At 36.4% G+C, this 12,906-nt stretch overlaps 1 protein-coding gene across 6 annotated transcripts in view; it reads left to right on the top strand.

Annotated features, from left to right (window-relative positions):
* The window catches only part of MYO1B (myosin IB), a 136,273-nt gene that overhangs the window by 75,498 nt on the left and 47,869 nt on the right, over positions 1-12,906 (top strand). For all 6 annotated transcript variants that reach the window (XM_032995199.2, XM_032995200.2, XM_042808556.1 and 3 more), the window contains 3 exons: positions 1,166-1,270; positions 4,203-4,249; positions 6,595-6,658. In XM_032995199.2, the coding sequence (XP_032851090.2) occupies positions 1,166-1,270; positions 4,203-4,249; positions 6,595-6,658 (216 nt within the window). The remainder of the gene's footprint in view (positions 1-1,165; positions 1,271-4,202; positions 4,250-6,594; positions 6,659-12,906) is intronic.

The raw sequence follows: 12,906 nt of genomic DNA, 5'->3' as shown, positions 1-12,906 counted from the left end.
ACGGATTCTTAAAAATGAGAGCTGGGTTTGAGGTGTGATTAAAGGAAATGGGAGGCCTTATGGACACACCTATAGTTCTTGCTCCTTGTTTGCTTCCTGTGTTGCAGGTTTGCTCAGTTTTCTTTACAATATGGGATAGTAATTTAATACTAGCAAACAAATTTGATTAAATAGGAAAGAATCAAAATCCAAGGGATAAATAACTTGTTTGTCATTTTTTTTCCTGAAATGAAGCGCCTACATTTGTAACAGATCTCTGAAGAACAAGTAATGTTTTTTTTAATGACCATTGTCTTGAGTTGATGGGGATTCCAGCCGTTAGTAATTACATTGTATATCAGCTGATATTGCCTCAAATTTCACTACCTTGCATCATACTAAACATCACAGACTATTTTATAAACAGAATCCTTTCTCAGCTGCTCTTTGTTATAATCAGCGAAAACATAAGGGTTGGATGTATTATTTAATATTTGTTTCCATTTGTATATGGGTGACTGACACTCATATGAACCCAGCTTTGAGGGTCCAAAAATTGTTCCAGAGTTGGTTAAAAGTTTGTACCTTCAAATTAGTTTCATTGTTTAAATGAATGCTTCACTTCCTCTATTTGCTATACTGTGAAACAGACTGTATCATGTTATGTGATGTTGAAGCGTGGTTATTCATTTACTCGCAGTGTACTTTGGAGTTGTAATTACATGTGTATAGTGTTGTATGTTTACACTTGTGATATTGTGTATCGGCTTATATAAATTGATAGAATTTTGTGTCTTGAAACTGCTTGGGCCTGTGTTTTTGGGCTAGATTAAACCATTTTGAGCGTGTCAGCTAGGGATAATGTTCTTTCCTTACTGAATACTAAATGAAGGCTAAATGAAAAAGTAGCGGGTAATGTGCCATATCCACTGGTGGCTGCTTTAGCTTGGGAGGGCTCTAGGTATTTAAGTCAGTGGGGCTGCTGATGTAATGGCACAAGTCTCATAGCAGGATGAGCTCCTTCCTCATTTCCACATGGTACAACAATGTATAAAACCCCTGAAATTAAATGTGCTTTACAGTTCCTGTATGACATGGTGAAAATGTGGTAGAGATCAAATCTGCAAATCATTTATGGCCTATTTGCCAGTATTTATCATTGCTTTTTTTTGCTCTCCCCCCACAGAGGCGAGCAAACTTGTCATGTCATATGTAGCTGCTGTGTGTGGAAAGGGGGCAGAGGTTAATCAAGTTAAAGAACAACTTCTGCAGTCAAATCCAGTTCTTGAAGGTAAGAATCTCATAGACCATGTAGGAGTGTATTACCTCTGTGTGTATCAGTGTTCCTGCTGAGCTGGTTTGGAAAACTGTATGTTGTTTCATTGTTATTTGGTGTCCAAAACCATAGGAGGTGCTTTCTGTGAAGACAGCTACAAGATTTTATTCAGTTATGGAGAGGTTTTCTTGAGAAGAAAACTTTCCCTCGTGAAGGGAGAGTTTAGGAAGTTAGGTCATATTTCCCAGACTCCTTCTGCTGCTGTCTGAGGGCGTACTCTTTCTTAACCCTGCCTTGATGATGCTTGGCTGTATCAAAAGACTTAACTTCAGTTCAGTCCCTCTGATTTACTTCCTTCCAAATTATGTTATTATAGTCTCTAGTAAACAAATAAGCTCTGTAAAGCATTATTTTTCTTTTAGAAAATAAAAAGCATGAAGAAATGGATCTTAGGAAAAACTAGGACAATCCATATTCATGCCTGTTGTTCCCTAAGACTTATTGCTCCCTGGTCTCCCTGGACTCTCTTGGTCCATCTTCCTGACTACTGCCTTTCCTGCTCTCCCATGAAAGATGACTTTTTTATAATTAGTAATTTTAATATAAAGATATTGGCTGCCAGAAACAGGATCTTCATTTTTCCTGGAGGTAGGATATATGATCCTCAAAGCTTGCAGTTTTGTCCCATTGTCTAATAATTGCCTTCAGAAGTGCCTTGGTTAGTGTTGACTTATGTAGGTCTATTGTGTTGATTCCTGGCTCAGTCTTTCCCATAGTTCTCTAAGCTATTGTGGTACTGAGACAAATTCTCATGACATGTACAATTTTGTATTATGGCCAGATGATATGCAGTACTTGTAAGACTGTTGAGTGTCAACACTTTATTTATTGCCTAGCTATCTATACATATATGCGATGATTTGGAGTCTGTAGGGAGCAAGAGCTCTGCAAGTGAGAATGGGAGGAAAATAGAAAAAAAGGGAAGGGAATGCAAAGGTAGGCTGAGAGAAGTGGTGAACTGGATAGGTAAAATGTGGTCACTGACAGCACACAAAACAAAAATCATAAGCAAAGACTTGTAAAGAAAGGACGAAATGTTAAAATTTAAGAATAATAAAAATGCTGGATAAGCCTTTCTTTGATGATCAGATGTGTTCCACTTAAAGCTGGATGGGGGGATTGCAATCTTCCATTGTTTTGGATTCACAGAGAAGAGCTGTGTTGCTTTTATCACTGTTCTGGAAGGCAGATTTCAGATGTAGACAGAAATAGTATGGCAAGTACAGAGGTTTTTCTTGCCAAAGCTAGATTGCTCCCCAGGGGCTGCCAAATGTATTGGATTTCTTGTTGTTTTGTGAATCTTTCTTTTAATGCAAGAGGAATAGACAAAGCTTACAGAAGAGTGCCTTATCATTTTAAAGTATTATTTGTTCTACTTGGTGTGCTAGTAACTGCCTGTTTAGTTTTTTGGAAGGTAGGATGCTGGATTATTCCACAAGACTGCTGAGCAAGCCTGGCTGCTTATATACATTCTAGACAAATTAAGCATTTGTGGTTAGATTTATTTATCTTTGGTTATGTGGCTCTGTTTCAGTTGAGCTGCAGTGCAAGAAAATGACATAAATGTTACATATGCATAATTTATCTTATGGGATTTTTAAAAAAAAAAAAAACCCTACAGTTGCTACTGTAAACTAACTTTTAGAAACAATGAACTTAAGGGAAAACTGAGGAATGTGTCTCATGCTTTATAATGGAACATTTGTGCTTGATTCTGTGCAGTTATAAATGACTCTACTGTTCAGCACCGTGTTTAAGAAAATGCAGCTCAGAGATTTGGTTGTTGAAAAGATGATTTATTGCAGGGCATAAAGATTTTAAAAACAATTCTTTCACTTATCCTTGGCCTTCAGGAGCAACAAACTTTTCCTTTTGGCTTCAGTTCTTTGATCAAGAATAAGTCTACTCATGCAAGTTTGTTGAAGCCTAAAAGCACGTATTTATTTCTGTCCAAAAAACATTGACTTGACTTGATCTTTGAAAATATATATGCTATATAAATAAATACTGTGATAAATAAAGTCTCCTGTTGGAGCAGAAGTGCTATACTTAATAATGTAGGGGGCATTCCTGTTTGACTCCGTGCTTTGACAATGTGTGATGTTTAGAACTTGAATTGTCCTCCAGTCTGAGTTGTTGTCCTGCCTGTGTTCTAAACTGGTGGCTGCCCATCTGAGTGTAGCCCTGGGAAGTCCTTTCTCAGAGAGTTTTTATTGTCAGAAAACTTAAGCTAAAGAAACTAAAACCAAATTAATCAAAAAGCTGGTTTAGGTCAAGCTGAAGAGAATGTGTTAAACTTGGCCTGTAAATCAGACTTATGTCAGCTGATTAATATTTAGCTTAAGCTAGCATAAATGTGCTGGAATAGCATAAATAAATCAGTTTCAAAGCATTGATTAAACTGTCCCTTGTAAACAATTTTTAAGTGTAATTCTGTAATTTCCTCAGTTCTGGCCTTCATCTTTTACCATCTATATTTCTGGGAACTAAGATTAAGTTCTTTCTCTGAATGGAAGAGGAAGAAGTATTTCCTATATTTAAAGTTATCCGGGTAACAAAATTTTAAATTTTATTATGCAAACCCCGTGGATATATGCTCCAGGTGCTATCCAGGTGCAGTTTTGTCTTGGAACCATTTCCCTTTATTATGTTTTTCTTTCACTTTTTTAAACAAAGGAAGTATTGAGATGAAACTTCTTTGGACTTACATAGGTGTTTTCTCATTTGTGATCATGCTGTCACACTCTCTCTATCCCCAGTGACTGACACCCATACAACAAACAGAGCATTGTTTTTCAGAAGTCTATATACAGTCATAGACATTTTAGCATTTAAATAATTACTACTTATAGATTTGGTTGACATATTTGTTTTTCTCTTTTTCCAGCTTTTGGAAATGCCAAAACTGTGAGGAATGACAACTCCTCTAGATTTGTAAGTATGCTCTTCGAGGCTGAATTTGAATTCCTTTTAGGAGAGTGTGTTAAGTTGTTGGCTATTTCTGTTTTACCTTGTATCAGCCATCAAGGCATCTGTAGAGAGGGAATGAATAATTTTCAGAGAGAACTTTTTTGTAGTTGTCTGAGGACAGTGGTGTTTGGAGAGGGCAAACACCTTCAGCAGCAATCAATATTTCATTTTGTACATTCAAGCATGTTCTCCTTCCCAAAAGTGTTAGTAATGCATTATTAGCAGTCACCCCTCTTTTTAAAAGATGTTTCACCTCCTTGTCAGAAATCTTGTTGGTTTCACCGAGTTCTATTGAGAATCAAAATAGAGGCTAGAAAAAAAAAATTAGGATGTGACAGTCTGTGACCGGATGAAAACATAATTACAGCACAGCTGGATTCTTTACTTTTCTGGCACTGGTGGCCATAATGTCAGCGACCATGTGCCTAGCAACTGGTCTGCTTAGCAAGCCAATCTTTCTGCGTGATCTCATTTTCCATCCATATGTATACATCTTTTTTTTTGTTAAAATTGCTACTTCAGGTTCTGATTTTCCTCTATGATGTTTCAAAGTGTGTTTACATTTTTAGTTTTAATATAAAAATTTGTAATGTTATTTTTTTGCTTATATTCTTTATAATCAACTGGTTGAATTTAGGCTTTTTTAGCGTGAAACTGAACATGAAATTATAGGAATTGACAATTGGCCAGAAAAACCACCCTAGGATATTGTGACACTGGAGAGCAGCTTTTTCTCCATGTGAGAGACTGCTCTCCCCTTCCCTTCTGATTCTCGAGGGTTGATTATATTGTTCCACATGGATATGGATGCTCTTTCTGCAGCTGTCATTGCTCCTGCTTGTGAACAGAGCAAAGGGTCTTCCTCACAAGGTCAGGGCCAAAATTTGACGCACTGTAGAAAAATTTTTTTGAAAGACAGAGTAGAAAAAAATGCAACTATCAGAGATGACATACCGCAGAAAGGTGGAGGAGATGGTAAAGAGAAGAGGTGCCATTTGCAAGCAGAAGTCTTTCCAGGATGAAGTGCAACCAACTACTATTTTGCCTTTAAAGTCCTTGCTTACAAACACAAAGCTAAAAATACTTCTGGAAACATCCAGCTGGCACAGTCCTTGGGAAATTAAAATTTAATTATCTGATTTAATTCTTTATCTCAGAAATTTGAATCAGCTCAGAATTAACTTCAAACAAGCAAGTACAAGTACAGTCCTGTCTACCATGTCTCAACTACCAGCAAGGAGAAGAATAAAATTTAAATAGAGTCAAGCCAATCTTGACAAATACCTAGTAAGTTATAAAATATCTTTGAGGGAGTCAATGTAAAGTGCTTGGTTTTTATGTTCCGTAATTAAAATCAAAAGAGAAAAAAAGAAAGCTCTTCGTAAATGCAGTGAATAAGGAAGTATAAACACAAGGCTTCTCTTTTCAATAGATTGTTTTTGTCCTCTGTTAAGTAAGCACCAGAGGGTAGTGAGATCATTTCTGTGTGTGGCTTGTGGAATTTGGTTGAATTACTACCAGCACTTTTTATCTTTCTAAACTTCCTGCCAATGCAAGCTGCACTGCTTTTGCCTTTTCTACACAGTATGGGTCTGTCCATTTTGTCACTGTTAAATGTAGCTGTTCCTACAGTAAACACTTGTCATATAAATTAAAGTGATGCAAAGACCAGAACAATCTTCTGTGATGTGGAAAAGTCAAACAGAAGTCAAGGAAACATACTGCGCCAGTACAGCTAAAAATGAAATCACTTTTGCGGTGACAGTCTGTTAATTGTTGCCTCTGGTCTCCTGAGTTACGAGGGAAAGAGTTCAGTGGGAAAAATCCATCACTTTTACAAGGCAAGCACGTGCTTAGGGACAGACACCCCACGACTGCTAACAGCGATCGTTGCCAACCAGTCCTTCAAGCTGAACCGAGCGGCTATCCTTCAACTGCCTTGATTCATGCTCTGAGAAGATTTTACATTGAGAAAATAAGTCTGCATGGAAGATAATTTCTTCCTGTGTTCTTCCGTTATTAAGCATGGTAATACCTGCCTGGCCGCAAGTATTACTTGGTGTTCTTGGCATTCCGGCGAAAGTTTGTATAACGTGTGTTTTCTTCTTATAACCTTAGAAACTCAGTAAACTAATGAGTTGCATTACAAACCTGATTAAAACTATTCTCATGAATACCTCTGGCTTTGATAATGCAATTGTCTTAGAAGCTTTTAATCATTTTCTGTGTTTAAAAATTTGACAAAGTGTACAGGAGATTGCCAGATTAAGCAGTTTTTCTTAAACAGAACTTACATGTTGCTTTCGCAGGGAAAATACATGGATATTGAATTTGATTTCAAGGGTGACCCACTTGGAGGAGTTATAAGCAACTGTGAGTATTACTCTTGGTATCAGCATATTACACGCTTAAAATGTTTTGTTCAAAAAGGAATGTGGTTATATTATTGAAAAGCTCAGCTGCATTTGTCTAATGGAATCTCTCTTCATGATGTGGTAAATTCTGCTTTTTAATTTTATTGTTCTTTTGGTGCTGAATAGTGTACCTTTGAGTAAGTGGAGACAGACTTGAAGTAAGCATGAATAATGAATATACTGTATTGTTTAAAAGGTACTGAGTAATGTATGTGTGTTTGTATATTGTCTCTGAAGCTGGTAGCAGATGGATATGGGTATCTGAGGCTTCTTTTTATACTTGAATCCCTGGAATTAGTTGTGTCACTTGATGTGATGGGTCATGTATATATGGCAGATGATATCTGACGTGCGCTGGTTTATAATTCGTAAGAGTGACTGAAAATATACTGGAGATCACCATGAGGTGGGTATGTTTATTTGGAGTCAAAGCATTCTGTAGCAATTTTAACACACCTCACAGTGTAGGAGAAGACTTATCATGAGAGAGGATGAACAGCTGTTGATTTTAGGGAAGCGAAGGTGGCTTTGGAGCTTGTTACTTGATGTCAGGATGCTGCTGCGAAATCTATAGAAATTCAGAAATTTTAACCAGCTCTCTGTTTGGAAGAAAGAGGCTTGGAACTGAATGCCAGTTCAGGATGCCTTGACTTGCTTTCCTTTTGAGAGTTTAAAGAAAACGCTCTTCTGTGCTATATAAAGCTATGTATATTTTTCTTTTCTTTTTTTTTTTTTTTTTTTTTTAAAAAAAGGGATGGAGGGGGGCAGTGAGCGACAACTATACTAGGTGTCACTGACCTAGCCATGACCTCACTTCCCACTCAGCCAATTTTATTGCGGTTTCTAAAGATTGACTTTTGACTCCATTGGCATTTTACTGGTTGTGAAATAATGTGAATCATACAAGGTGAACTGGACTCTTCATATACAGTATAAACATTTTAAAACATTGTGAAGAATTTTATGCATAAATATAGGTTTTAGTTTTTTTTTCATAGGGCAAACATTTTTTCTGGACCAGGACACCTTTTGGAACTGTGCCTGAAAGAGTGTGATTTTTGTGACTGAATAGATCTTGAAACTCAAAGCAGTCACTGTTTTAAGTGTTTATGGCTATTAACTTTGACATTTGGCAGTCAACAAAATTAGAGGCCGAACATACTCTGTGTATTGATCGGTAATTAAAAGTGAACAAAAAAAGGTTCTAGCAGGCTTGCTGTGTTGTTTGTTTCTTTTTATTTCGTATTCAAAATAGATACATAATAATGAACCCTCCTTTTGTAGAGTGGACATTCAACAGCTTGTCTTTGAAAGTACTGTGCTGAGTCATCTAATTAAAATATTGTGTCATATCAAAAGATGATCCAAATAGTTACTCTATAGTTTTATCTGCCTTAAATCTTTGAATGTAATTATAACATTACATGTAATTAGAATGATGTGATGACATATGTAATCAAGGGCAGACATATTTTTAGATCTTCCGAAAAGATGCCTATTTTAGGCATTCTTCCTGTTTTCTCATGTTTAATAAATATCTAATAGCAAGAAGATGAATTTAAATCTAAAAATAAAGACCTTATGTGTAAGCCCTGTAGATGAATTTAAATCTAAAAATAAAGACCTTATGTGTAAGCCCTGTTGTGGAAAATATGTTACTTGTTGAACTGTGAAACACCCCATACTTGACAAGGTATGTCACAGGTAAATACTGAGTTCTGTAGCTGCATGTAAATATATTTCATCTTTGATTTAATGTTTGTAAAATTTGATAGTCCGTCCATCTCTCTGTAAAAGAGAGTTTGAATTCTGTACAGTTTTAAAGCAATTTTGTTGTCCCATGTTTGATCTTTTCCACATATCTGCAGCATTTTGTTGCAGTGGAAACATTTTGATTATGAGGTATCACCATTCTGGAGATATTGGGGTCTTAAATTCTTTTACACCACTTACAATTTATTCTACTTTTAGTCAATTTTAGGATTTGTCATCTTAATTCCTCAAGTAGGAAGTCAAGTAGTGCTGAAGTTTCCTACCCTTAAAAGGGAAAGTATGATTAGTTTGCTCATAAATTTTCTGTGTTTTTTCACTATCTGTTGATTCGGTGTTAGTATGATGTGAAGATGATATTATAATATTTTGATTAAACTTTAATAGTTGTATCTGACGAGCTTGATGTCAAAACTTCAATTAGGTTAGTGGGCTTTTTGGATCACAGCCTATGTCACCAAGTTGTATTTCATACTGTGAGTGGCTGGAAGCAGACATGGCGAGCATCTAGTTTATTTTGGTGGCAAGAAGGGTAATGAAGATAAGCTACTAATTTTATCAGGCTGGTAAAGACAAGAAGAGACCCATTAGGCTAAAAGATCTTGTTTGAAATGGTCTGATCTGTCCTACTCTGAAGTGCTGTGAAGATCTGTGAAAGGCTAGTCACCTGCTGATGCTGTTGTGACCTTCCCTTGGGCTGTTCTGCTGATGCCCTTCAACATGTTCTCACTTCTTACTGACGGGGGTTAACCTACAAGTGAACCTTCCATGGGATGGAAGTAGAGGGTAAAATTATCATGACAATGCATACTGCATGTCCATCCTGTCCAGGGTGCAGTGAATGGAAATGTCCATTGGCTTTAGCAGGAGCTGGTAGATCTGAAATGTTTCATCTACCATAAATGGAAAGGTAAATCTTTTGAGTAAAATCAGAATGGGAATAATAAAATGGAAGGAGTTGTAATGGAAGGGATTTGTAATGCCAGTTAAGCCACAACTGGTATGTTCCCAAACTGAAGATAATTTTATGTTTGAACAGCGTAAAATACATGTAGACTCATTACACATACATTACACGGCTGCTCAGAGCTTCAGTCTGCCCTGATTTCTAAGGCATTTGACATATTGCTATATCACGGTGTACAGTCATAAAAAGAAACTGAGAGTCAAAAATTTGAGATGAACACAATTTATGCAAACTTTAAGTATATTGCTTCAGTCAGGAATTTTTTCACCTTAGACTACAAAAGAAAAATTATTTCAGGTAGCATGTCTTGTACTTGTCTGATCCAATGTTGTCAGCAACTGAAGCTTGGGGATGAGCAGGAGGGTGAAGAAGGCTGAGTAAGCTGAGGTACGTAGTAAGCCCGAGTCATTGGAGTCCTCTCTTTTTGATAGTTTTCTGTGAAGGTCCCAGCTTGTTTTCCTAATGGGCAGGAGATGCTGGAATCCATGTAAGGTGAGGTGGGCAATCCTCGTGGTGGCTAACAGCCAGCCCGTCCATCCACGGGCTGACCTGTTTCGTGGGGGGGGTTCGGAAGCCCAGTTCACTCTTGTGAGCGTTCCTGAACACTAAACCCTTGCTGTACTGTCACCTGCAACTGCAGACATCCCATCAGTGTTTTGTAGTAAACACCAGTCCCCACCTGAAGGTGTGTTGCTGCTTTAAAATGCATTTACAAACAGGTAAGTTGCATTTACGTTTTTTCTCACTGAATTGAGTATGAGGTATATATGTGCTTTCTGTCCTCCTGCGGGGTGTCTACAGTTGCTGCTGTTGCAGTTAACAGTCTTGTCAGTGCCTATGTGTTCAGATGTTTTTTTCCAGAGCACTTGTGAAGGAAGGCAGTTGGACTGTTGAGTAATTAACTTGCTTTCATCTGGGTGTAATATTGTGGAACTAAATTACAGGAACCATCAATATTATTCTTATTTTTCCATTTATTATAACTACTGTGTTAGTGGGCATGAGAGCAGAAGAGAATAGTAGTTTCTTTTCCACCTACAATGACAGAATAATATGTATTTTATATAAAATGGGCATGTTTGTTTTTAAAGTAATAGGTGCTAATTGCAGTAGCTTGTACAGCTCTAAAATATGACTGTCCACAGATGCTGCATCTGTTTTGTACTCAAGGCAATGTTTGTGTGCACACTTGGTTCATTAGTTTTGTGACTGGTTTTGTGTACAGTAAATTTTATGGTTGAAACGTTTTTGCGTAGTACAGTACAAAATGCTTCACACTTGCAGTTACTTAGACCTTTTGAAAAGTACGGATCTTACAGTATCTTTCTCAGAATGTTTGTAAGTCTTAAATTTTCATGTTTCACCTGCAATTTCCTGCTGAAAGATACCTAGGTTTTAGCATTAGGTTATCTTTTCTAATCTAAGCCCTTCGCTGATTTAATGATTAACTAGAAGACAACAGTGGTGCAGATGAAGTACAGTATATGTAATGACTGCTTTTGAAAACCAGCACAGTGTACTTAAAGTTCAAATAACAAGTGATTAAGAAAGAGTCCTGTTTTGCCATCTTTTCCAGGAACAACATGAAAGAAACTTATGATGTTTCTCTAAAGCAGCAACTTTAGAGTTAGCAAAGTGATAAGTGATAACTTTACAACTTGTTCTTCTTTACAGCTTGTTTGTTAATTTAAAAAGACAAAAGTAATCACTGGCAAATCAACAGCTCTGGCTGTTGATTTTGGCTATGTGATTGCTATTAGTAAGCTCCTTTGCATAGGGAAATATTACACAAATTTTACAATTAGGCATTATGGAAATCGATACTCATTCTTGTTGATATTTTTTTTTTAATCTTAACTTGTTCCAACATTTCCCTCAGTGTTAGTGTTAGCATAGTTGCCACCGTTTAGGCAAGTGCCTTGCCTAAATTAGGAAGTGTTTAAAAAAGCAAACAACAAACAATATTAAACATTTTGATTAGCTCATTTTTAAACATAATTTATCACTTGAGTAATCAAGATTTAGCACTCTTAAAATTGTGTAATCATTGTATTTTCACTACACATACTGCCCAGATAGTAGTTTTTGTTTGATACAATTATGGATCATTTAATGCAGGAGAACATTATTATAAAGTTGTTGGGAAAAATGGGAAAAAGTTCCTGAGAAACCACTACTGTATTTTCTTTTTTATCAGTGACTTTTGACAGCTGAAGAATCAAGGTAGGAAAACAGAAAACATAATTTAGCATAATGTGGCTGTAGAGATAAGATTCCATGACTCAAAATGTTCTGTAACTTCAGTTGAATAGATAAATAGGTCCTTAGTCATGGCCAGCTGAAAAGACTGTGACTAAAAGAAACTTTTCCTGGGTTATTCAGAATGTACCAAGGTACTGTCATATTTTCTTTCTAGTGTTTACTCATTCCTTTCTTGAATGTTGATTCAATTTCTAGTATATTTAGAGAAATACAAATATCCTAAATTTTTATGCATCAGTCAAGTTCATGGGTCAAGTAGCTGAAAAGAAATCATGTATATTTGTACATTAGAATTTGCAGAAGTATTCAGCATTTTTTTTTCTTTCATGTTGAGTTCAGTCAAACAGTTTAGAAGGATGCTTACACAGATCTCTTGCATTTAAACCAGTGTTATCTAGGAATAACATAATCTTCAGAACCTGAAGAATGTAGCTGGATTTTGAGTCATCTGAATCGATGGATATTCAAACAATATGATTTAAGAACTGCTTCCAGGGAGGACCCTTCCAAAGCAATTTATTTTTTACAGTTGCTTTGATACGCACATGTTAAATGTTTCACTTCAAGCAGAAGCATTGTTAGATAATGCGGAAGGAATACATAGTCCATAAACACACTATATGTAGTTCTGTATGTTCTCTCTACATGATTTTGTATAGTCCCTATATATAATTTGTATAGACTATATAAATGTACTATGTATAGAGTTTGGGGTTTTTTTGCTTGTGTGGGTTTTCATATAGATAAGCACCATCTGTCCACACATGCCACTGTAAACAGAATTACCAAGTAGATGCATGCAGAAATCTGATGTGCATCTTTGCATCTTCTCTTTTGACTGTTTGATCCACAGAATTTGTAATCATGTGAGAGTTAGCGCGGAAGTTACTGGTTGTGCAGTAGTTGCTGTAACAAAAATAGATTTGGTTGATTTATTAAAATGCTAATTAGGGCAAACAAAGGGAAGAAGTTTTCTTAAGAGTAGGGCAGATGGTCTGGATCTTTTCTACCCGTCTGATTTCAGTCTGCATGTGAACACAGAGAAAAGGGAATAAAGAGAGAATGAATACAGCTTTAAAAAGAATTGGTAGCAGCTGCTTTGTTAAGGTAAATACCTGATTTTCTGTCAGTAACTGCTTTCTGGAGCTTTTTTCAATTACAAAGGCTGACAGAATATGGAACATTGGGGCTTTGGAAAGCTGATTGTT

Source organism: Tyto alba, unplaced genomic scaffold (assembly GCF_018691265.1).
Source record: "Tyto alba isolate M040663 unplaced genomic scaffold, T.alba_DEE_v4.0 Super-Scaffold_7, whole genome shotgun sequence".
Classification (NCBI taxonomy): Eukaryota; Metazoa; Chordata; class Aves; order Strigiformes; family Tytonidae; genus Tyto; species Tyto alba.
Note: the sequence above shows the minus strand (reverse complement) of the source record. Positions and strands in the feature narration are given on the sequence as shown.